Source organism: Ammospiza nelsoni, chromosome 2 (assembly GCF_027579445.1).
Source record: "Ammospiza nelsoni isolate bAmmNel1 chromosome 2, bAmmNel1.pri, whole genome shotgun sequence".
Lineage (NCBI taxonomy): Eukaryota > Metazoa > Chordata > Aves > Passeriformes > Passerellidae > Ammospiza > Ammospiza nelsoni.
In genome coordinates this window covers 30,521,879-30,546,885 of record NC_080634.1, presented here as the reverse complement: position 1 = coordinate 30,546,885, position 25,007 = coordinate 30,521,879, and the positions used below count along the sequence as shown (strand labels likewise).

At 45.1% G+C, this 25,007-nt stretch overlaps 1 protein-coding gene across 1 annotated transcript; it reads right to left on the bottom strand.

Moving 5' to 3' along the window:
• Positions 1-10,670: 10,670 nt before the first annotated feature.
• FBXO40 (F-box protein 40) lies at positions 10,671-23,619 on the bottom strand. The gene is made up of 4 exons (XM_059492543.1): positions 23,511-23,619; positions 15,697-17,592; positions 14,691-15,176; positions 10,671-11,363 (listed from the first exon to the last, which is right to left on the bottom strand). Exons 1-3 carry the CDS (start codon positions 23,517-23,519, stop codon positions 14,979-14,981), a joined length of 2,103 nt encoding a protein of 700 aa, XP_059348526.1. The 5' UTR covers positions 23,520-23,619; the 3' UTR covers positions 10,671-11,363; positions 14,691-14,978.
• Between the last annotated feature and the right edge of the window lie 1,388 nt (positions 23,620-25,007).

Sequence of the window (25,007 nt, the reverse complement as noted above, 5' to 3'; positions counted from 1 at the left end):
GTCCAGTGGGGTAAGGGAAGTCCAAAAAGCATCTGAAGTTGTCTACAAATGGAAAACTAGAGAAACTTTGTAATGTTGCATATGGAAAGGCAGCAAGTCAGGTCAAACAAGGAAGGGCTAGCAAAAGGAATTGAAACTAACAGATCTCTCTTGAAACGCATCGGGCACCTGCTAGATGTTCTGAAGGGCAAAACAGTGATGAGGCTGGGCAGGGAGTGCCCAGCAGAGATAAGGCCATCACAGACACCTCTGCAGCCTGTGTGAAGTGCTGAGTGATGAGATCAGGGTGGCAGAACCCATTCTTCAGCAGGGTGGGGTCTGCCAGCGAACGTGTCTGAAACCGAAGCGCTGCGGAAAAGGCTGCTCCACACACTGACAAAGCAAACAGTAACAACCTGCCGGGAGCAATGGCACTTGTCCAAGAGTCTTAAAGGATCTCCGGAGTAAAATGGCTGAAACTGCTCCAAGCAGTGTGTAACCCCATGTTTACCCTTGGTGTGGGACCTCAGGAGGGGAAAGGGCTGAATGTGATGCCTCAGTTTGGCCAGGGGCAGGTGGTGAAACAGTTTCTGGGGCTTGTTTGGGCTTCAGATGAAGATAACATGAATAAGAAGATGAGAGATTAGTACAGCTAGAGACTAAGAGGGTCTGGAGCAGCCTGGAACAGCACTCCATGGTGCCTATGTCCCCAGCAGAACATCCATGCTGTCCTCTGCCAAGCTGACAGGATGTGTGCTCTGGTCCACCTCCTGAAGGTTGGCATGCATGCTTGGATGAATGCTGCCTGTGGTACTGCAGCCAGCCAGGACTGTGGAGGTTGGCTCTTGCTGCAGGACATAAGAGGTGTGGTGGTCTAGGTGCTTTGACCCTGGTGAAAGCTCCTGGTGAAGGGGACAGCAGCACCATCAGAGGGATGTGTTTGTGTCTCTTTCCTCTCCTTTCTCCTTTCCTGATTCAGGAGAAGGAGCTCCCCATGCTGCCATCTTCATGAGGACATGGGTGGGATGGTCTCCATTCCTCTGCTATCTCCTCATAAGGGGCTGCTGCCAACTGCTGCTGCTCCTGGAGCCTGAAATCAGCCCTCTCCACTCCAGATGGGCTTTTGAACTTCTCAAATAATTTTCCATCCGGAGAGAATATCTGCCATTTTTCAGCATCTGCTCATCACTCATTGAAGGAAATGCATGGGAACCCACCTGGGTGTGCTGGAAGAAGTGGAATTTTCAACTGACCTGGGAGGAGGAGCATGTTTTTGCAGTGGGTGGGAGCTGGACTAACTTAGTGTTACACATCATGCTCTGGAGGGAAGCATGAGTCCTGTGTTTTGTCTGGGACACAATTCAGAGCTGGAGGCCTTGAGAAACAAAAAGACTGATCCTTTTCCCTTTTCTTCTTTCTCCTTTTGTTCTTTGTGTGTGTGTGTGTGTGTGTGTGGTTTCTGTTTGTTTGTGGGTGTTTTGAGAGACAGAGAATAGGAAATGTTACAGGCACGTTGTTGTCCATTGTAGCTTATCAGTGCTCATGTTACTGAAGTTCAGGTGAAGGACACATCAGACAGAGTGTTCAATGAGAAGATTGGTGTCACCAGGAGAAGCAAACACGCAGCACTGGTGTCTTTGGTCAGCGTTTTGCACTCCTCAGGGAGTTGTATCTGTGTAACCCTTCAGACCCAATAAAGGGTTCTTCGCTGTCTGATCTGTGATGAACTTGACAATTACATGTGAGGGTGAGCACAACTCTCAAGGCTTCTGACATTTTCAGAGATGCCAAGAATCAGAGAATGGTTTGTCAGGGACCTTAAAGATTATCTAGTCCCAGCCCATTGGGCAGGGTCACCTTTCACTGGGCCAGGTTGCTCAGAGCTCCATCCAGCATTCTCACGTGTTTCTGGAGTGACATCTCTAGGCTTAAAAAGCAATCCTTGGTAAGCCACATCTTTCCTGTGGTGCACATACACTGAATTCCAGAGTCACAGAGGTGGCAGGTGCCTGGCTGGTGGGGGCCAGCACTCTGACACGGAGGGTTTGAGTGGCCTCTCCTGTTCTTGAGTCTGTCATGCTGCAGAAAAGGGCTCTGGCTCAGCACGGTACCTGTGCTGCTGTACCTGTGCTGGAGAAACCAAGCCCAGAGCTCTGGAAGCATTGCAGGATGTGTGGCTGTGATATAATGTGAGGTTGAAGCAAACATAGTGTATTTAAATGATTTACCTCTGGTCAGTGCATGCTTTCTTGGAGGCAGCTGAGCTTCAGCTCTGTTCATAAAGTGCTTCTAAACTGATGTAGTTAAGCTGCTGAATCTATTTTGCTAACTAAAATTGAATGAGCAGAGGCATAATCAAACAAGTGGAACCTATGGGGAAAATATAATCCTGAGCTTTGCTTTATTCTTTGAAAAATATCTGCTCTTTTAATGCTACTTTAGACTTTTTGGCTTGTCCATATCCACAAAACAATACAGCCACAGCCTCCAAGTAATCTTTGTTGGCTCAAGTGCAAAGAACTTAATCTTTTGGTTTGCAGGTTGACAAAGCACGTATAAAATTTTGTATCTTATATCCAACAATTCTACTAAAGAATTAGTTTTAAATGCTTAAGTTTAGTATTTATTTGCACTGACACAGTGTGCCTTACAAGGGGCTGGTGTGCCCAGCAGCTAATCAGATGATCAGATTCCTGCTCCTCGATCCACGTGGCCAGGCAGTGATGCCATGTGGCACTTGGCCATGGCACATTTGACCTTGGAAGGCAGCGTGGCTGTCTCCCAGAGAAGCAGAAGGACTAATATTATTTATCCCTGTCTTCTTAGTGCAATCAAATTTATATTTGATGCACTCTTAGTCTCAGTGACATTTTCTGTAATAAGTGTTTTATATTTAAAGTGGAATGAATATTGCTGTTAAGCACAAGGTCACCTTGTTTATCAGTGAGTATTACTTTTTTCTGCTTCAGAGTATCTACTTCACTTGTTTTTGTGATTTAGAACCAGCCTGAGACTTTCAGGGATGCAGTAATTGCAGACTCTAGTGGGGAGTATCAGAAAGCAGGTAGTCAAATAAAATCAAATGCCACAGTATATTTCTCCTTATGAGGAATATGGCCAGTCTTAATGCATTTCTTCCATAGCTCCATTACTTTTTCTTCCTTCCAAGTCAGTTTATGGGCCAAAAAGGCAGACAAACTGCCAGCTCTCATTTCCGATGTAACACAGGCCTTGGAATTTTACCCAGTGCTTCTTTTCACTGATGTAATGAATTTTTATTTTATTTCATTATTATCCTGACCTTTATCTGGATACCTTGAAAGACAGTCTACCCCTCTGACTGCCTGCTAGCTAGGACAGTCACCCTCACTGTTGGGGATGTGATGTCTCACTCTGCCCTGAGCGTGCCTGCATTAAACTCGCAGTGGTTGATTCTCTGCAGGCGATGGTGCCTCAGCACTCTGCGTTTTCTCTGCTGTGACTGGGAGATTCTGGTTTAGCTAGACCAGAGGAATGGCTCAAGTGTTCCCTGTCAGGCGTTGTCTGACCTTCCTAATTGCTCCTGTCCTTTTGCTCTGGGCCCTCTCCAGGCTTTTGGGATAGCAAGGGCCCGTGCGGGCGGCAGCTCTGTGGGTGGGTGCTGCAGCTGCAGGCCGTGCTGGGCTTTCAGCTCCGCACTGTTGGTCACAGGTGACGGTGACTTCCCCAGTGGCTGCCAGCGAGGCTCCTCTCTTGGCAGCTTGTCCTTCCTCGCTGTCTGTGCAGCAGCCAGCGGTCACACACCCGCCTGGGCCTGGCCGGGTGTCCGACTCCAAGGCCGTCCATGAATTTTCCATGAGTCCTGAGCCAGAGCAGCAGCATCAAAAGTGAAGAGGAAGGGATCTGAGCAAAAATTGCTTCCTCCAGCAGTTACACTCTGCCCCTGGTCACTCTTAGGTGTTCCCACAGGTCAGACAATTCAGAGGGATTCAAGGATCAACAGCATTGGAGGAGTGTGGTGGTGCAGGACCTGAAGAGACTCCACCAACACCCCTGAGTGTCCTGTCTGGCTGAGGGTGTTCACCTGGCCAGGTGACTCGTGCTCATCTGAAGGACTCCCTTTCCTTTAGCTACTGACCTTGACATTTGCAAATCTTATCGACAGTGTTTTTTACAGTTGTATCTCCTGGTGCAATTATTAAACAGCACTGTTCTTGCAGAGTGATTTTCACTGTTCTTTTCAGCAGTGGTTCATTTTGGACAAGAAGTTTTGCCTGTTAGCTGCTAATTAATCCCTGTAATGCAAATTGTGATGTATACAGATGCTACCCATTTTTTCTTAAGAATTTACAAGTTTCTTGATTTTTTGCACCAGTGCTTTCATCAACCGATTGTATTATTTTGTCAAAAAATGAAGTCAAGTTTCCCTCTCACAACTTTTTTTTTTTTCAATACTGAATTATGAAAAATATTTTAATTGTTGTAGCATCTGTTAGCTAACTTGTAATAACTTCACACTCTCTTACCTATGATTATGACAACAGAACCATCTAACAGTCAGGTGTCATCTCACTTTCTGTCTCTGGACACTGGCACATGTTTTTCCACAACCTGGGGATTTCTCCAGTACATCAGGATTTTTAAATATCAAACTCCATTGGGCCAGGTGCCTCCTCAGTCAAATTTTTCTATGATTTTGACATGCAAATTTGCTTGGCTACTGATCTGAAAATACTTATGCTTAATAGATGCTGTTAAAACTTTCCTTGGTTTGCAGAAAGATGAAGAAGTTTTTTACTATTCTCCTGTAGTGTGAATACACAAATCCATTTATTTTTGTATGCAAACAACTAACTTTTCTGTATCAAAAAGCCTCCATCAAAAGTCATCACTATCAACAGTTTTACCTATATCCACCCAGTAGGAGCCTAAGCTCTCACTGCTATTTCTTAGTTTTCAATGTATATTGAAAAAAACTGCTTCCAAGTGCTGTTAGCACTTGCAGCAATCCAGTTTTTCCAGATTATTTTGAACACTCCTTATCACCTTGTATGCTTCATAAATTCTTGCTTTTATTGTGTGCCATATACCTCCTTTCCATACCCCTTCCTTCTGCTTTTTTTTTTTTCTCTCCTGTTGGTTTTATATAAGATTTCTAAGCTTTAACCTTCAAATTCCCTGTTAGGCCAGAAAAGGGCTGAATTTTGTCTTTTTTTTTTCACAGCTACAGAGACACAGATCTTCTTCATCTCGTAAACTCTCAGCAGTGAAATGTCTATTAATAAAAAATTTATTGCAGCTTTCTCCTGGGGAGGCCTGTTTTTCTGAATGCTTGATTTGCCATCAGTTTAACCCATAACTTCCCCTGCTTGAGGATTTACCATTTTGAAATACCAATTTTTGCCTACCTATACACTCAGCCTCACACATAAAATGCATAAATACATAAAGATCTTGGTTAATGGCTTGTAGGCATTAACTTCTATACATCTGCAGGTACACATCTACATACATGTAGTATATCTACTTACAACATGTACACATACATGCAGGTACCTGCATTTCCACATCATATATGGAGTTGTACAAACACACCTCTATGCCTTGTATTTTTCTCTGCAACCAGAGAAGAGGCATTTCTCAAAGTGTGTGCCTGTTGCCTGTAACACAGCCATGCAGCAGAGCTGAGGCTGCCCAGGCTGCCCTCCCTGGATGAAGATGTGTTTTTCTGTGAGTCCATCCCTGAATGGTCACTCAGCTCCTCCATCAAGGGCAGCCCTCCCCCTCCCATAGCAACCAAGCACTCTGTTAATATTTGGACAGGGCTGGCTTTTCTGAGCAGGATGTGTCAAGGGACAGGAGGCAAAGCACTGCAGGTGAGTGGCACTAAGGTGTCCTCTATTCTGAAGCCCTTTGACGTTGCTGAGGCTTTGGTTTATCTGAAAAGGAGAGAGAAACAATAAAAGAGGCAAAATGCAGTAAGACCAAAGCAGTGTAAAACATCACCTCATGCTGCCTTCCATCAGAAATGCGTCTCCAGCTCATCCACTCCCTGCCTCTCCCTGCAGGATCCTGGGATATCCTCCCTCCATCTCTCTTCAGCAGCAGTGCAGGGGAGAGACAGATGCTCTTCTCTGCATCTCAACCACAAGGGAAGAGGCTCAGCCTTTAAAACTCCCACCTGTTCCTCTCCAGAGCTCAGTGAAGAGGTCAGTGATGAAGACAGCAGCAATAACATCCCTCTCCTGTCCTTGGGATGTCTCTTGCTCTGCAGAGGAGGAGAAGGGTCAGTGATATTGTGTTGCCTGGAGCAGCAGAGTAGCCAGCAAGTTGTTACATCTGAACAACCCAGCAGCTGGCCATGTGCTGCTCTTGTCACACAAGTGACAGGAAACAGGTGAGCCAAAGGCACACAGACCCAGGGCCGGGTGTGCTGGCTGCACTGATGTGTCATAACTCGTTAAACTGCAGGTATGGCTTGATGTTCCCTGCTGGGTCACAGGGAGACGCAGGAGCGATGTGACACAGGAGCAAGGTGACATTAGCAAGGAGAGTGTGAGCCCCAGCAGCTCCAACAGGGGGAAGCATTTTTTGCTAGAGCTCTCCAGTAACTTCAGCCTCCAGCTCAACTTTGATCCAGATGTGTGCCCAACTCCTTGGGGCACGGCTGCTTTCTTGTGCCTGTGCACTTGCTACAGACTTTTGTTCTGTTGCTTCATCTTCAGTCGTAAAATCTCTTTTCCCCTGAAGGAAATGAGCTGTTTGCTCCCTCAGAACCTCAGGGAGTCAAATAAAAGTTGAAGAAGTGAAATGGTAGAGGAGGGCAGAGAGAATGGGTGTGACAGCATACCAGAAAGACAGCCTGGGGAGCCAGGAAGATGTGGAGTGACTCAGAGGCTTTGATCCCCAAGCTGGGTAGATGAGGTGTGAGGAGGTCTGGGCAGGATGAAGGACTTGTCTCTCTGCCCTTGACGCCTGCCTGGTGCCTTGGTGAGATGGGCACTCCCAGAGCTGGGCTCTGTCAGGGCAGCTCTAGGTGGCTGTGCCTGCACTGGGACTGAGCTGATGCTGAGGCAGGAGGTGATGCTGGAGGGGCCATCTCAGCTTTGCCAGTGCCTGGAGAAATGTGTGTTTGGGAGAGGAATTTCTGTGTTGGGGCAGGTCAGACTAGCCTCCACATCTCTCTCAAATGGTGCCACTGCTGGGATGACATGATCTCTAGGAAGTTCTGGAGAAGGTAAACAGGGAATTGATTTATTGATAGCACAGTACAAAAGTCTGTGACAAGGGAAAGAAGTTGAGCAGCTGTGACTATGAGTGTTGGGAGCAGTGGTAGGAGGGAGCAGGGCAGTGTCAGTGCCTGAGGACAGGGCACTCTGATTGCCCCCAGGCACTTCCCATCCTCACTGGCCAAACACAGCTGGGTGACTGCTGGGCCTGGTGCTGTGGGGTGGACACACAAACAAAGGCTGCATCTCTTGTCTCCCAGGCTCAGTCCTTGCAGCCAAGGGATGGGTCCCCACTTCCTAGCAGATTTGATACATCCACACAGACTTTTGGCCACCTGGTCCCCTGTAGTCAGCACTGTTCCCTCCTTGGCTGCTGCAGTGGGTTTTCCTGAGCAGCAGAGCTGTGCTGATCCTGCTGGGGAGCCACAGAGTGACCATGAGCCAGGATGGAAGGCAGGGCCCTCACCAGCCTGCTGAAAGCTGTGTGTGGGGATCTCAGGGTCCACCTCCTCCCCATGCTAGTCCATACACAGTAGGGATTCCGCGTGGGGGATGGATACTGACTGTCAGAGGATCCCTCTAACCCTGCACCATTTTCCCCTCTGGAAGAGCATTCACCTTTGGGAGGAGCCTGTTTTCACTGGGTGACCTTCACTAGAGGGTGGGGGTGCAGGAGGAGCCCCACACTGGCTACCAGAGCTATTTCACTTTCACTCTGACAAAGCTACAGGGAAAAAAAATTCCCTTTAAACCTATTAACTCTTCCTGCACCAAGCTTGGGAGTGGGGAGGCAGCAGGGAAATGAGGCACAACCACTGGGCTCGAGGAACTCTTCCCAGACTGCAGTGTTTGAAAGCAGTCACCTCTCTGCATATTTGCTTTTTAGACTACTTTATCTTTGTGAAATACTTGGAGGCTGGAGCGGGTTTCTTTTTCTTCTTTTTCTTTTTCTTTTTCTTTTTCTTTTTCTTTTTCTTTTTCTTTTTCTTTTTCTTTTTCTTTTTCTTTTTCTTTTTCTTTTTCTTTTTCTTTTTCTTTTTCTTTTTCTTTTTCTTTTTCTTTTTCTTTCTTTTTCTTTTTCTTTGTCTTTTTCTTTGTCTTTTTCTTTTCCTTTTTGTCCCTGCAAAACCTTCAGCTGGAGAGAAGATGGTGGGTCTGCAGTGGCAGAGTCAGCTCCAGCTCCCCTTTAGCCCAGTGGGAGTGTAGTGCCACCAGCAGCTGCCAATTCAGCCCTGGCTTTGCAGGAAGAAGTCACTGGGGATAAAACAAGCTGTGAGAAAGGAAATGGATGAGCTCTGAGGGTGTTTAACTGCTGCCTTTTCTCTGTCTTTCAAACACATGGGGAGAAGTTGGCTGCTTCTCTACTGGTCTGTTTCCTCTCCTCACAGTAACAGAGCTCACCCTCGCTGTGGCCAGCTGAAATCATGGATACACACCTGCAGGAAACCATGATAAGCACCAGACACAGCTCTGGATACAGAGGTCTGGATACAGCCTTACCTTCTGCATCCCAGTCCCATCCTCACCCACCAGTTCAGTCCTGCTTGGAAAAGCCTCACAAGGAATATGAACTCTTCCTGCAGAAGCTGTGCTTAGGAGCCATGAGCTGTCAGATGTGGGCAGCTGCTCTGCCCGGTGCTCCCTCTGCCTCGCCAGGGTAAGATCACACACACACCTACCAGGGACCCTGTGAGTCCCTGCCAGTCTGAGATGCACTCACCTGTGCTCCCCTGGCCCTACAGGTTATTGTCCAGCATTATCCATGCTCTCAGAGGGGCACCCACACGTTCCAACAAAGCACAGCTTTACCATGAAGGCATCGAGTTCAAGGGAGCCATTCAGTGGTGCTGCAGCTGCTGGGAGAGTGCTGGGGATCTGTTTTCCTACTCAGGGAGATGAAAACATGTAAAATCACTATGTGATGACAGATAAGAGGTATCAATGAGCAGAGGCCTAGACATCAAGGGGAAAGAATACACTCCTTGTGATGAAAGAAGCAGCAGCAGACAAAAGCAGCAGCCAGAGGACCATCTAGTTCAGCCAAGGGAAGCAGGTGAGCCAGGGTGGCACTGAGGGAATCTCAAGCATAGCTGTGGGATCAGAGAAGTGATGCTGGGAGGAGACCTCCAGGGGTCTCTGATCCAACCTCTGACTCACTCATAATTTTGTCCAACCAAATCTGGAAACCCTCCAAGAGTGGTGATACTGCCACCTTTCTGGGGACCTGTTCCAGTGCTGCTTTTTTTCCCTCCTGGTAAAAAAGTCGTTCCTGAGGTTCAGCCTCAACCTGCAAAGTTTCATTTTGTTGCCACTGTCCCTTGATACATCACCTGCTACTATTGAGAAGACCTTGGCTCCATTATCTTTGTAACCACCTTCTAGATACTGGTAGGAAACAATATAGGGTGCAAACTAGGTACCAGGCAAGTACCAGCAACATGGTAGCTTAACAGTCATCCCGAGTGTTCGAAAATTCTGCTGTTCAGGGCTGGTAGAAAGGAAAACAAAACCAGTTCATTAATACCACATGTATGATGTTACAGGTTGTTTAGATGGAGCTCAGAAAGATAAAAGAGGCTTTTCTGTGATGCAGCTCAGTGTCAGCCATGAACTGCTTGAGTTCATACCTGGATATGTAGGGAGAGAGCAAATATTAAAAGAGATAAATCCCAGTAAGGGCTCTGCTGACATGGGGAAAATAACTTCAGTTATGGACCAGTGAATCATCTCTCATCATCATTATGGGCCTCAGGCCTGTGATTCTCAGCATGACATGACAAATTCCTTCACCAAACCATCACTGAACTCACAAAAGATTTGTTAGCTGTAAATAGCAATTAAGTCATAGAGCAGGTGGCCATCAAAAATAAATTTGGAGTGTGTGATCATAATTTCCTTACATATAAATTCAGTGGGAAGATAAATAAGAATAAGCCTGCACTGCTTATGCACGTTTTGTTTCAAAAAAAATTAAACGCCAAGGAATTTGAGACTCTTAATGTGGAATGCAGTGGTAAGGAAACTGCATGTGAAAGATGCTCAGAATTTCTGACAGAGATGTGCAGTGTCTCTGGAACATGCAAAGCAAAGAAGAAAAAGCCCCTCTGTAGCTACCTGGATGAACAGCCACAAGGTGAAGGGTAAGGAGAAAAATTTTCTTCATATGTTTGTAGATATAATGTGGCATCAATCTGGAAAATGGATTTTTAAAAGAAGATATAGTTTTTCATTTAAGTAAATAACTGAACCAGGAAGGAGAAAGTGGCTGTGCAAAGAAGATGAGACAAACCTAAAAATATTTGTTAAAATTAAATAAATATTAAACATATATAAATAAAAGTCTTCAACCAAGAAAATTATAGTGAAGAGCAGAGCAGAGGACAGGAGCATAATGAATATGAGAGTACAGGAACTGCCACACCTCATTTGAAGGCAAAACATACATTTATGTGATGAAGTCAAGAAAACAAACTAAGACCTGAATTTGAATGGATTCTTTTATACCATAATAATTTTTATTCCAAAGAATGCAACAAGGAGTTACAGAGTTTCACAAAATAACAGGCACTGTTCAGATAAACTTCACCTTATCTGTGCTCTCTCAGTTTTGGGAGTTGGAGGTCCATCAGAAAATTCCTTCCCTCAGCCCAGACTTAGGATACATGTCAGCAGGTCACTTGCCCTTTCACCCCTTAAAAATGATCTTCTGCCCCATGTTATTACTGTATTGCACCAGTTGGGAACTTCCAGAGTCTTTCTCAAGGAAATGCTTCTATCCAGAAAACCTCTGGTTTTGGCAGCACATCCCAACTCCTTTCATTCCTGTGCCCTTTCACCTGTCTCCTCTGCCTCTCCTCACACCACCTACAAAGAGGCAGCTCTCTCTATCCAAACCCAGTACCTTTTCTGGTTCCTGTCTTCTCTTGCCATGAGGTTTTTGCCCTGCTCTGACCTTTCTGATATCCACGATGCCTTCATTTCACTTCCAATTTTCCAGTGAGAGGAAACACTGCAAGACACATCAGCCTGGAGCGTGTGGAGTATTGCTCTTGCACTTCACAGGACTTGAGGACAGCACAAACAAGATCAAAGTCATGAAGATCCAGAGTGTGGGGGCTGGACTGAGAGCAACCTCAATGCTCTGCTGGAATTACATCCCTTTTTCCAGTTCAGACCCTGCCAAAACAATAGACTATTTTGAAAGACACCACATGCTCAGTTTCTTCTAATCAAATTACTCAAGCTGAGATTTAACCAAAGTTTCCTTTGACAAATTACAAACTCAGACCAGGAGCTAAGGACTTGCTTAACCCAAACTGAAGCCTCTCACCTTTTCAATAAGCCAGCTTTGTGCTCACCAAGACACACAGTGCAGGAAAATTCAGTTCCTTCCAGCTCCTAAATCTTCTGCTGACTCTGCTAATGGCAGGACCACCAACACTGAGCTGGCTTGGCATGACCCTGAGATGAATAAAACTGCATCTGACACCAGCCCACAGCTCTCCACCCCTGGTAAGGCTGGGATGAAGTGAGAAGCAGCTCCCTGCTGACATTGGCCAGGTGGGTGTGCAGAAATGCAAGGGTGATGTCCCCTTCCTTGTACAGCTTTGCCTCTCCCAGATCAGGTTGACCAGACTAACCTGAAGATTTTGCCTGTGGATTTTCAGCTTTGACTGGATATGCTGAAGGTTACTTAATCAAATGTACAGCTTTTCAGAAATACACCTATATATTCACAGGAGCAAATATGTCTCTCTATGAATGAGCACTCTGTGTCTCTCCAGAATGCCCTGTAGGGAAGAAGGGAAATGAGCCAGAAGGGAAATGATCCAGTCTCCTGGATGTTCTATGCACACCCTGGCTGATCCCATGAGGTAGAGGTTGCAATATTCCTAACTCTGACCTCAACCATTGCATTTCCAAAGGTTGCATCCCCCTGAAGGCTGACTCATGCACCCTCTGTGGAGGGAATAAGCAGGATCCATTTTAATAAGGCTGGAACTGAAGTTTGCCATCTCCAGGAGCAGGGAGTGACAAGAACAAAATCCCCTGAACTGACAGAAGGCAGCCAGGAGCAGAATGGCAGCAGTGCTGGTGACACTGTCACTAAAGGTAAAATGAGCCAAATTCACACCTAACATAGGCCAAAATTTCAGGGCAGCCACAGCACTTTACAGCTGATCATGTGAGAGATTGTTCACAGGCTGAAATTTTTCATGGTCTCCTGCCAGCCTTGAACACTGACTTACTCTGAGACCTTATTATTTAAGCAACCTTTCTTCCATCTCCCCAAATTGTCCATAAAAGTAAGTGGCTCCATTTTCAAGCACCCAGCATAGATTCTGGCACCCAAGTTTTGGACATGCATTTGCAGACATTGTGGTCTGCAGCTACAGTTGGGTGCTCAGCATCTTTCAAAATCAGAAATATGGTAAATGAAGAATGAGGCCCTGATGTTGAGACCCAGGAATTCTCTCAGGAATTCCTAGAGATATAGGAAGTCTAGGAATTCTGGCTGTATGTTTTAATATCTGTCAACTTTGCTAGGTAAAACAAGGAGATAATATTGGGCAGCTCATGTTATGGAATGTTTTGAGGGCAGGTGAGTTTTTGTAAGCAGCTTTAATGGATGGCCAGTTTGTTTTTGTGCAGTGGCTTAAGCCTCAGGATGAAGGATCAGAGTGGTTCTAACTGCTCCTGGCCCAGCTTAGGTTCCCTGTGCTCATTTCCTTCCATTTCCTCTTTATAAACCTGGGATGCTACTTGTGTTTTCTTCAGGATATCTGTGCAGAGAAGTTTATTTTCGTGTCTAAAGCATTATGAGACTTCCCAGAAAGGATCTCTAGGGGCAGAAAATAGAGTAGCATTAAAAAAAGAAGAAAAAAGAAAAAGAGAAAAAAAGAAAAAGAAAAAGAAAAAGAAAAAGAAAAAGAAAAAGAAAAAGAAAAAGAAAAAGAAAAAGAAAAAGAAAAAGAAAAAGAAAAAGAAAAAGAAAAAAAAAGAAAAAGAAAAAGAAAAAGAAAAAGAAGAAAAAAGAAAAAGAAAAAGAAGAAAAAAGGAAAAGAAAAAGAAAAACAAAGTGCTGCTTTTCCTGTTCCTGGGACCATTCCACTGTCCTCACAGCTCAGACTGTGTGCTCCTGAGGGTGTGTGTCTGGAGATGAAAAACATCCTCATATGGTTAAAAATCTCACAGGGAGCACTTAAGCTGCAAGTGTAGGCAAGGCTGAGCTGCACTCAGGGTGGTTTGGGTCACCATGCAATTCATGCCTTTGGTTACCAAGCACTCAGCTCAGGTGCATCAGAAACCTCTCTGGATAAGAGAGGGCTCCTTCTTGCATGGCCACCTCATCCCACATCTGCACCAGGTCATGGATGGCAAGGGCAGCACATTTCCATCCACCTGCCTGAGCCAGCTTGCACCTGGCCAGCCCAGGTGAGAGGAGCAGTGGTCCAGGCCAGCAAACATCCCAGCTCCCAGCAAGGTTCTCCTGCCCGAGACAGAGAGATGAAAGCCAGACCTCAGTCCTGAGCTCACACTTCTGGCTAAGAACTCGAAAAAGAAAGGGGGTGAGTCAGAACCCTGTGGCTGTGCCGTGGCTGGAGACTGTCCTAAGATGACAAATAAATTTATGGCTGTTCCAGAGGAATCTCACCCACCATCACATCCATGGCATTTCTGACTAGCACCACTGGAATGGTTTCAAGGAGTGTAACTGCTGGTAACATGCCTGTTCTCTCTCATCTGTTGCCTCAACAAGCCCATTCTGGTTTAAGTTAGTGTATTTATTAGAAGATAAACCAAATTCTAATCACTTTTCTGCTCTGTAAAAAAAGATTCTATGCTCTAGGCCATTCATCTGAAGCAAACATTATCCATACAGTTACTGAATGGGTTACTGAATTACTTTTCTTTTATGGAAAAGAATATTATTTCTTTGACTTCCTGCGCTCAGTTGCTTACAATTAGAACTTGCAGTTTACAACTGCAAAACTGAGTTGGTAAGGTGTTCTGAAAATGACTTCAAATATTCTTTAATGGCTTTAATAAATTTTCAGATAAAACACAGAAAGTTGTTACCTTAAAATATAAAAAGTCAATTGAGTCTCCGAAATTATTTGCCACTTGGTTACTTCTAACAAAGAACAAGCGTGCTTGCTTTGGTTTGGTTTGAATGCTCCTATGAGCTCAGCTTTAGGCTTGCACTCAACTAGGTGTGCTTGCCTTAGTCAGGGTCCTAAATGATGGTCTGTGGCTGTGCAGTGAATTCCCAAGTTGTCACTAGAGTTCTAATTAATTAATGTAATTTTGGGGCGTCCTTTTCTTCTGCCCATGTCTCAGAGCAGGTTAGCAGTCCCTAGGTCTGCCAGGCAGGAGGGCATCTACTTGTGCTCCAAGAGCTTGGCTTTCCAGACAAAACTAAGGCGTTTCAGATTTATTTGAGCTAAGTACATTAACTGCTCTTGCTTATCTCAGGCACATGGTAAAGGAGCAGCAGCCTACCTTCAAGGATGTAAAAATGCTGTTTTCAAAAAAGATCCTCATTGCTTTCTTCAGGATGCTGTATTAAACCAGGAACAGAAAACAGAAAGCATGTGAAGTTAGTAAGCAGTGGTCGAAGCTTTAACAAATTAATGCAGGGAAAAAAAATGCAGAGGTTTCAAATGCAGCTGGGGAGAAACCAATTTTGTATGTCCAAAGGAGAGCTGGAAGCAACAGTCTCTACACCTGAATCCCCAAATCTTCATCTCAGAGCCCTGAAGGGAGCATGGCAGAGGGGAAGCAACTTGTTCAGACTCTGTGCTTGAAAGTAGAGACCAAAGTCTTTCGAGTCTGCTCCCGAGACTCGCTCATGCCCGTCAGCAGCACGGGGTCTGTCCTGTGCTCCGCCTGGTAGAAGGGACAATTCCTCAGGTGCTCCGACATGCTCGGGACATCGCTGCGCTGCCAGTTGTGAACTCTGGAGAACAGGCTGCTGAACTGCCAGACCTAATGCAAGAGAAGGGACAGGAATGGGGGAGAGAAAATGAGCATTTTAAATGCCTGTCTATGCTTACAGTGGGTGTGCATTACTCACTCTGGACACTGCAATGATCGTCTGATGGTGCAGAGCTGGCATAGCAAGTGAAAAAAGGGATCTGTATTGTTATGTATCTCGTACTTGCTGGTTTTGCTGCTTTAGTTATCACCTGCCATTTTTAATGGGGACGGTAGTACTTAAATATCAGGAATTCTTAGTTCTCAGTGCCTAGAAATGGTGAACATGCAAAGGGGTTACCCAAGATGAGCTTGGGTGGGGACTTTCAGAAAATGTCTAGTTACACCTTCATCCTTTTGTTAGATGTACTGCACCCTACAGCCCTGGGCCCTGACAACAAACCCCTGTGCAAATTCACAACCTCGTGAACCTTCCCCACATCTGCATGTTTAGATGCAGCTTTTCTTGTCATTCCCATGTTTTATCTGAAGAGAACTCATGACTCTTTTTCCCAGTGTCACAGTCACTTGCCTTTTTGCGAGCTCTCCAAGAAGCACCACCGTGGGAATATCTTTTTTTCTCCCAGACCAGCAGGACCATTCCCCTCTCTTGAAGAAGAGTGGCACAGATGTCCCTCATGAGCACCGACACTTGTGATAGCTGAGATAAACTGAAGCTGTCCAGGAATCCTGCAATGTACTTGAGCACTTCCACTGGGAGGCTGCTCAGCAAGTCCTTGCTTCTCCCTCGACTATCCACTATGAAGTTGCACTTGCCCGGTTCAGCAAGAAGGGTGTCCACCTCTGGCTTAATAGCAAATGTCTTGAGAGGCTTGCTGTAAATAACCTTGGCCTTAAGTCCCTCGGGGCGGAAGTGATTTTGGACAAAAGGACATCCCAAGTAGGCCAGTGGGCAGCGGTGCTGGAACCATCCGTCCAGGCACGACTGGATATCAGCATGCACATTCTTGAAGTGGAATGGGAACTCATCCCTCCTAAAGAAATGACTGCAAGTGAACGTGAAAGCTGAACTGCTTTTGTTGTGTCTTCTGGTTACACATTCAGTGTAGAGCTCCATGTGCAGCTCTGGTGGGCTGTTTTCATCCAGAATATCTGCTAGAACTGCACTGGAGGAGAAGGGCTCCAAAGGAAAGCTGTATGTCTGTGTCGCAAAATCCACAAAGAGTCCATCGATACCTCTTGCTTCAGAGATCTCATGGCCTTTCAGCTCTTTCTCCAGAGCACATAGCAGTGTGGCTTTGACTATATTTGTCTTAGGTAGATCTTCTATGTTTATTCCCAGTTCTGAGGTATCCACTGACTTGTCTGAAGTTGGCATCTTGTGGCCCAGTGCATCTCCTAGTCGTGCTCTTTTGCCACAGTAACTCACTGGCACTTTGAAGGTGTAGACCGTCTTCACCTCCTGGGCTTCCAAGTTCCCATAGACAAAATCTTTTTCTCTGGGAGTGCAAGCAGCCATCTGGCCAAAGCGGATGAGCATTCCCCCGTGATGGACCAGATACATGTTGTAATCCGCCACACCGACTTCCTTCTTCAGCCTCTCCAGGACCCCTTCTTGCCAGGGAGCCAGTCCATTCAGTTCTCTACTCGGTGTTACTTGTTCAGACTTTTGGCCCTTTCCTGCTTCTGCAACATCAGGTCCTTCCTTTGCCTTCTCTGCGGAGCTGGCAGCATGAGAAGCTGCTGCTGTCTTTTTGGAAGCCTCCTCCGTCTTTTGTCCTGTGCTGGTTGCTGAGCCTGTTACCTGGCAAGCCAGAAGCTCTTTGCTGAAAATGTTCTCCCATGTTTTGTAACTCCCCAGATCCATTCCCTCTTTGTCCTTTGCCAAATCTTCCCGCTCACGTTGGCTAAGCTCACACTGGTCATTGCCCTCTTGGGAACCACAGGCAGCTCCTCCCACAGCACCTGCTTCCCCACCCATGGCCTGATCCATTAATTCTTCCAGTTCATCCTTTTTCCTCCACTCTGGAAATAATTCAGCTACTTTCAAAGCCCTGAAAAGTATCTTCTGGTCTCTGAGTGCCAAAGCTGTGTCCAGACACTCTTCAGTCAAGGTCTCTTTCATGATATTCTTGTGCAGCGTTGTGTCTGAATCCACGTTTGGCCAGCGGTTCCACTCCATCGAGCAGCAGACAACGCTGGCTGGGCAGACCTGGAGGTGCTTCCCCAGCTTGAAGCGGGCCATGGAGAAAGGGCAGCCATAGGCTGAGTTGAGGCAGGACACCTGCTCCAAAGGGCAGAGCAATTTGTGCTCCTCCTCCTTGCACATGTGGAAGGTGGCCCCGCAGTGGAGGTGGCAGCTGATCACCATGCAGGACACGGAGATCTCAATGGGTGCGCGGCAGTGCCGGCTGAAACATCGCTCACAGTGCCTGTGTTGCCCAGGGGGAGTTTTCTGGGCCCGGTGCTGTGAGTGGCAAAGACAAAGAGACAAGAGTTATTGTCTGAAGGAATGAGGAGAGCCACAGACCCTCCATGACCACAGCTGATTTCCACACATGAGGCGTGAACATGCACTTCTGGTGGGGATGAGGCTGTGAGAAAGTGACTGCCAGCTCCATGCAGTCACTTATCACCTCTGAGCCCCACGGTACAGCCTGGCCTGGTAGAGCACAGACACACACAAGGTCTTTACTCCTTAGCTCAGGCAGCCAGGGTATGAGCTGTTTTCTGTCCCAGCATTTCACCAGGCTGCTGAAATCAAGACTCCTAGGGGCACAGTGAAGGAGCATCCCACTTCCTCAACACTGAGCAGGAAAAATGACATTCCTTTTTCTTCTCTACATTTGGCCTAGGCCTCTTCTCATCTCCCCACAAAGACATGAATGTTGCACAGTGAACCTTCCTTTGCTCTACACCACCAAGGTCAAGAGTGAGAATTATCTTCAGGATTATTCCAGTGTGGAAAACAGCCTGAGTAAGAGCTAGTTTCCTTGGCCTTTACTCTGCTTTCCTGATTTACCCTCACACTCCAATTGTTGCCTTACAGAACTAGAGGCTGCTCAGACACTACTTCCCTGGATACCTTCAACTGCTATCAGTAACTTGGCCCATAGAAGACCTGCTGCTAGTAGAAACATCCCAGCTTTTGACTTCCTGCTCCTTACTATAGGAGCTGCTTTCCAGCCTGGTTCTGGAATTACTGTGAATCTTTGTGGAAAGAAAGAAGCTAACAATAAGGAGGAACTTGAGTTTTGTTTTCAAACAGGACCCAGGGTGCTTTTCTTTTTTATGTGAAAATAGGAAAAAAATTTGACAAATCTTCCTCCTCCCCTGCCATTTCATGCAGTAAGAACTACCACAGGCCCAGTAGACTCTCACTAGGCTCTGAGAAAAGACAGGAATTGGTAGTAAAATAGTTTAAACTTTGTATTATTTTTCCAAAGTCAAGAAAATAAAGTTCAAGAAAAGTAGTGTTTGCAAACCCAGGGTTAAGTGACCTAGCTCTGGGGAGAGGTGAGCTGCAGAGGAAGTGGGCTCAGGCTTGGGGGAAGAGATTTTACATGAAGAACTTCCTCTCTCTTTCTTGAAGGTGTTCTCTTAACTTCATATCTTTCAGATCTTTACACCCTGGCATGGAAATCATGAACAATACTGGAGAAGGAAAGACATCTAGGAAAAGCAATGCTTGTGGGTCTCTGCACTAAATACCAACACTCACATTTGAAAATTAGATGTGCATTAATTGCTCAACACAACTTTGTTCCATCTTTTGCAATTTCCAGTGCTGATCAATACCTGCTTACCCTCCTAATGAATCAACCCCATTCCCTCTTGGCCCTGCAGAGTAAAGGAGCACACACCCTTGGTGGTCACTTTACTCAGAGACAAACTTGAACTCTCAAGTATAAGGTACCATCGCCTTTCCAAGGAAAGAGCTCAAGACAGCAAGGCAGAAAATAAAACATTGTGACTTCCCATTATAACATCCCTGCCTTGCCTTAGGAAATGCTGGCTTCTGCACAGAGGTGACACCAGTGTGCTAGCCAGGGTGACCTCAACCACACCAAGCCCTTAAATACATGTGGTTTGGGGTGGCACCTGTCCTGCTTTAGGCTGCTTAGTTACATCTACTTTTATGCAGTTCAGAGAAGCAGGAGATACAGATGGATTTATTTCACACTGGTGGCATCCTTGCTGCTCTCATTCTTGTAGCATTTTGCTGCAAATATAATCTCTAAAAATAGTCCCAGCCATGACTTGCATAAGGTCAGAGGAAAGGCTGGGTACATTACACTGCAATAAAAACATGACTGTGTGAACAATACTTTCCACTGCAAAAGTAACTCTTGGGGAGAAATAGTTGATTAAAAAAAACCCCTACATTAGAGGCATAGGCCTTCTTGTTCTCCAAAACACAGAAAGGACTGATGGCAGAGAAGCTTGCTTTCACATTGCTGTATGCTGAAATAAACCCTGTCCAAATCATGTGAAGAGAAAGAAAATACATGCTTTATTTATGACAAGTGACCCTATCACAGCATTCAGATGCAGAACCAGTCTTCCTCGTTATTCAGGCATTTTTTTAGTTTAGTTTACCTCATCTCTAACTTGTATATGCTGTTCTTTTCAGACAAAAGATATCTATTCCTCTCTTCTCATTGTCAAATCTGTGAACATAGAGGACAGGAAGAAGGGACAGAGTGTTTCTTTCTGATATTTATCAGGGTTTGAATGCTTCTTCTATTCTGACATGCCAGTAATTAGGAGCTCTGTATTTTAATTGATAATTTAGTTGGCTGTGGTTTAGTTGATGGTATTATTGCAAGTACACAAACTACAAACTCAAAACACTCAGCAAAAAGTTTACAAATTTTGCCTCAGTAGGTTTGATACGTAACTTCCAGAGGCAGGTGACACACAGAGAAGTCAAGTGACAAAACATTTCTCTAAACTTGTACACTTCTTGATTCCTTGCAACTTGCAAAATTTCTCCAGGTCTGGGTTAGGAAAAAAAAAATCCAAACAAACCAGAAATGATTACTTCAATCATGTTCAAGCTACTGTGTAAGGAAAGAATGCACATAACAGTCCATAGTCTGTCCACTTTGGTAAATATTTTTAGACCATAATGACAGCAAATCAAGTAAGGTTTAAAAATATACAGCTGCTATTTTAACTGCAGCTACGTCTGTGTCTGGAGTGGGCCTGTTCAGTGATAATAACTTACAGTTTATAAACCAATTAAAATTTATTTTCAGGAGACATTTAATTAATTTGCAGTCAATGAGCCAAAATAATACAAGTATTTTCTCATTTGACATGTGATTGACCATTTGACATACTAAGGTCATACATTGTACCTGAGCTCTTTGCACAGAATCAAGAGATACCTCCCAGTTTGAAGAAATATCCAAAGGGGCCACCAGAAACCCAGATAATGACCCTAAAGAGTGCCTCTGAGATGAGATTGCAAAATTTCTAAATTTTACAACATGATAACAAACTCCTAAAAAAAATCTCACAAAAGTTCACATCCAAATGCTGGAGCCAAGAATGCTGAAGTTATATATAATGTTTCAACAGAAGGAATGTGAATACTTTTGGTGAAGTGTATGGGGCAGATGGGCAATGTTCTCTATTTCTTTTAACTCTTGTTACCCAGTATATAGCATTTATCTCATCTTTATTATACTGAAATCTTGAGGGGAATTGTCTTACCATATAAGAATTTTCATGTCAGTATATTTACTATCTTAGATCTGATCGTTTTCACAATAATGAATTTATCTTTGCAATACTAGAGAAGCACTTGAGGTTGAAAAATACTATTGCTTCTATTTGGCAGATGTAGAAATAAAGTTTAGAAAGATAAAAATATATAGAATTAAATATGGTATTTTATACAAATATGTAAATGCCAGACAAAAATGCCAAGCATAGAGATGCTCAGGTTTTTATGTTTCACTTGCAGTTGCATGCCTCCTGCACAAAAACTTTGGCAGAGCCAGCTATAGAATCACATTTTCTAGGACACCAAGTAAGTCTTCTTTAACTAGTGATTTTCTTTTCCTTTCATGCACTGCTCTTCCTCAATCACTACTTGCTTATCAATCCTGTCAAAAAATCAGGCTTGGGTCCCTTTTTGCTAAATAGATATTTTTATTTCTTAGAGGTGAGAACAGAATCACTATGCCATTGGAAACCATAGTGCATTGCATTTGTTCATGAATCCCAGGAGCCCAAGTTTTCTTAAGTCCTCTCCTTAGACACAAAATAAAAAGCAAATCCAAGAATGCCACCTGGAGTCGTGGGGATCTCTAAATAAGTCGAACTCCACACCTCAACACCCACAGCAGGGTCAGCTACAGCTTGGGTGACCCCCTTGGCACTCAGCACAGTGGGTCACTGTTCTTGATGGCACTCCTGCTCTGCAGTTGCCATTTCAGACTGACCTTGTACAATACTCACTGCCAGCCAAGCTTTAAATGAGGCAGGTTGTGAGTATGGTACGGCTCAGGGCAGGTGGAAAGGGAGAATTAAAGGTGCAGATGAAACCTTCATCAATAACACTAATAGTGAGCATAAACAAGACCTGCTTTTGAGGTGACCTTGAACAAGTTCACTTGGATTTTACAGGGGCACTTTGATTCCAGAGCAATGGTGAACTTTAAGTCCTTAGCATAAGACATGAGGATTAAGATTTTCTGTGAAACAACTGACTTGTTGGATAAGCCCAACAATGGAAGGATGAAGCTGTGACAATTAGGGAGCTGCTGCCTGTATTTCCTGCCTGGGGATGATGTGGATGAGGCTGTGGTGTTTCATGGCAATAAACACTGTTTTAGAGTTGCTGAACAGGTTGGAATTGCTTTATATTGAAAAAATAAATACACAGTATAGTGCAGCAGTTGGGTAAGGACTTCAGTTCATGTTCTTTGCCTTTCTTCTTCAGCATGCCTCTTGCTCACGTTCTCAGAACAGCACATCAGCTTCTCCTCAGCTCCCTACACCTGACATGCAGGACCATGGAGATCAAGAGAAGCTGTTGCACCATCAGGCCTCCCCCTTGCCTGGAAAATCTGTGCTGCACACAGGCAGTAAAGTGGCACCAAAATTTGCTTGTGCAATTTCTGTCTGGTGAAATGCACTAAAGCAGTTACAGGAGGAGCAGGGAGACTCCAGAGCAGTGAGGCACAGGTAACACAGGGCATTGCTGGTTGGAACCCTGCACTGCACTCCCCACTAAAACACCTGGATCAGCAATGTTTCTTGCTCCTCCCTACCTGGTGCAATGTAGCCATAGCTCATCTGAGAGAATCCCACCCAAAATTCCAGGTGCTGAAATGGTCCCCTGGGCTGGTGGCATAGTGCAGGATAGCTCAGCATCAGCATCATGTGCTGGGCTTGCTGGGGAGTCCTGTGGGAGACAGGCAGATCTGCAGGCTGTGACATGGAGCTGCTCTGCTGCTCCTCAGACCTGTCGGGGATCCCTGGGCTGTCCTTGGTAGACACAGTCAAGCAAAATTTCACTTTGTATTGGTAACTAGGAAATGGGTTTGGTCTTGGTTTGAGTTCAACAAGTGCTTTAAAAGAATAGGTCCAGTTTGGTTGCAGTCCAAGGGGGAAAAAAATAAAAGGAGGGTAATGGTCCAAACCATGTTTTTTTTTCTCTTTGGGCTCGGGTTCTATTTTATGCTCTGGTAACAATCTCACTAAAATACTTTTCTGAAAGGTGCCCAGTATAAAGAAACTCAGAGCTACTGGTTAAGATCTAAGTCATAAAATAAAAATGAAAGAGATTAATTAATAAAAATTGCTAAGCAGTCACAAGACTAAATGGTACAGTAGTACCTTTAACTCTTGCAATTCTTACTCCATCATTCATTCAGTCTAGATTTTCAACATAAAATTTAGTCTCAATCTACAAAACTCATTTAATTTTAAGTATCAGCACTTTTGCCATGAGATTGCTCTTGCCTTTCCTCTGACCCTTACTGTATCTTCTTGTATTCTCTGAAAATTTCCTGAAAATAACAGAAATTGAATTTTTGATTTATCATCTGATCTGCTGCTGAAGCTCCCATCTTACAATCAGCATTTTAGGTTTTTTTAAATCCTGCATAGAGTGCAGCAAACTACAGCTAATTCACTGAATATATTATGGAGGGGTTTTTTTTAGAGTAGTATGTCACAGAAGTGCTCACAGTTACCAGCTGCCTCTGTTTTAGAGTGTCATTTAAGACATCTCATGATTATTCTATTTCATCTTAATTACTAAGGCTGTTTTGAAGATGTCTTGATTTTCATAGCTTGCTATAGTAACCATTACATTCCATTCAGGTTTGTCCAAAAAACCCTCCAACTCTATTTACAAAGCCTTACCTTGATCATAGAGTCCCTGTGCACGTACCAAACACTTCTCTCCTGGTTGTGCTCAGCTGGGCTGAAGTGAGGTGAGTGAGGGAGAACTGCACACAAAGAAAGAGAACAGAAGGACACGGAGCAAGCCCAGGCAGAAACATCAAGTAGTTTTGGGATGTTAAAAATAAAACCTGTGCATGTGACCACGTAGCTCAGCTTACAGAGCTGTCTCCTCCACTGTATTTGTTAACTCTGTCACTCCCGGAGTGATGCTTTGCAGACAAGGGGAGAGGCAGAACCAACAGCACCCCGTGTTCCCTGCATGAGAGGAAAAGATCAAACCCCTTCCCCAGCCCTGTGTCAGCTCCCTGCTGCTCTCTGATGGAGGTTTGCCTTTGACAACCTAACTCCCCTCAGTGCTCACACCAGTTTGTGGTTTCTGCAGTTGGAATTGTCACCCAGTTCCCATTGTCCCTGGATACAGCAGCTGGCACAGACAGCAATGGTGGTTTTCTGATCTGTCCAGGCAGGGTGGACACAAGGAGAGGAAAGTGGGGATGGCCCAGACTTGAGCAGCTGGGCAAAGGTGCCTGCCCTCCTCCTGGGGACCCCCAGGAGACTCCCAAGCTTCAATCTCTCCACTGCACAGTGTAAAGGACCCAACAACCACCAAGAGTAAGCCTGAGGGTACAGCTCCCAGACCACCCTTCCTCAGCCAAACCTGGCAAAGCAAAGGAGAGCAGTCAAGCTTTACTGCAGGCACGGACTCATCAAAGCATTTCACAGTGACTCCCATGGTGAGCACCTCGTACTGATGGGGAGTATGGACAGGTCCTCCATGCCAGTGAGGTTCAGGGGTGCAGATGGGGCGGGTGCTGCTCCTCCCTGGTGGGTGCTCACCCCATGTGGCTGCAGACATCCCTTGTGACCCTGCTCCTGTTTGCTGCCACCTCTCAAGAACAACCCTTTTGGCTGTGGTGGCCTTGAGATCCTAAATCATGATGAACTTGATACTTTGCCTTATCTTTCTCTTTCCCATCTGTGAGTCCTCAGTGACTCTCATGGCTTGAAACATTGCAGGCAACTGTTTTCATTTTTAGGGCTGAACAAAATGTCAGTGGGTGACAACCAAGGCTTGCTGGTGCCAATTGCAACTTAGTAGAGCTAAATATGGTCAGCAGTCTGGCTCCGTGGCCTTTTTTAGAAAGGGCTGCATTATCGTGATACCATTTTCTGGCATCCCATTGCACTGGGGAAAACAAGAGCCAGGGGTATTTTGCCTAAACTCAAATTTAACCCAATCACAGCATGATGGCTGATCTGTTTACTCTGTCCACTTCCACTCTTCCTCCCCCAGCTCAGGGTCATTTGTCAGCCTTCACTGTTGTTGTCATCTTTTAAGGCTGTGTTTAAAAACATGCTGAAGGGTGTGCCTCGCTTTTGCAGGAAGAAAAATTCTGCTCAAAATTGTGTATTGGTTTAAGAGTAAATTCCCTCCAGTTGAATTAACTCAGATTA

Excerpts from the sequence above, each read along its gene's own strand:
- FBXO40 (XM_059492543.1), bottom strand. Across the intron at positions 15,177-15,696 it reads CTTGGAGAGCTCGCAAAAAG|GTCTGGCAGTTCAGCAGCCT; the intron begins GCAAGTGACTGT and ends CTCTTGCATTAG.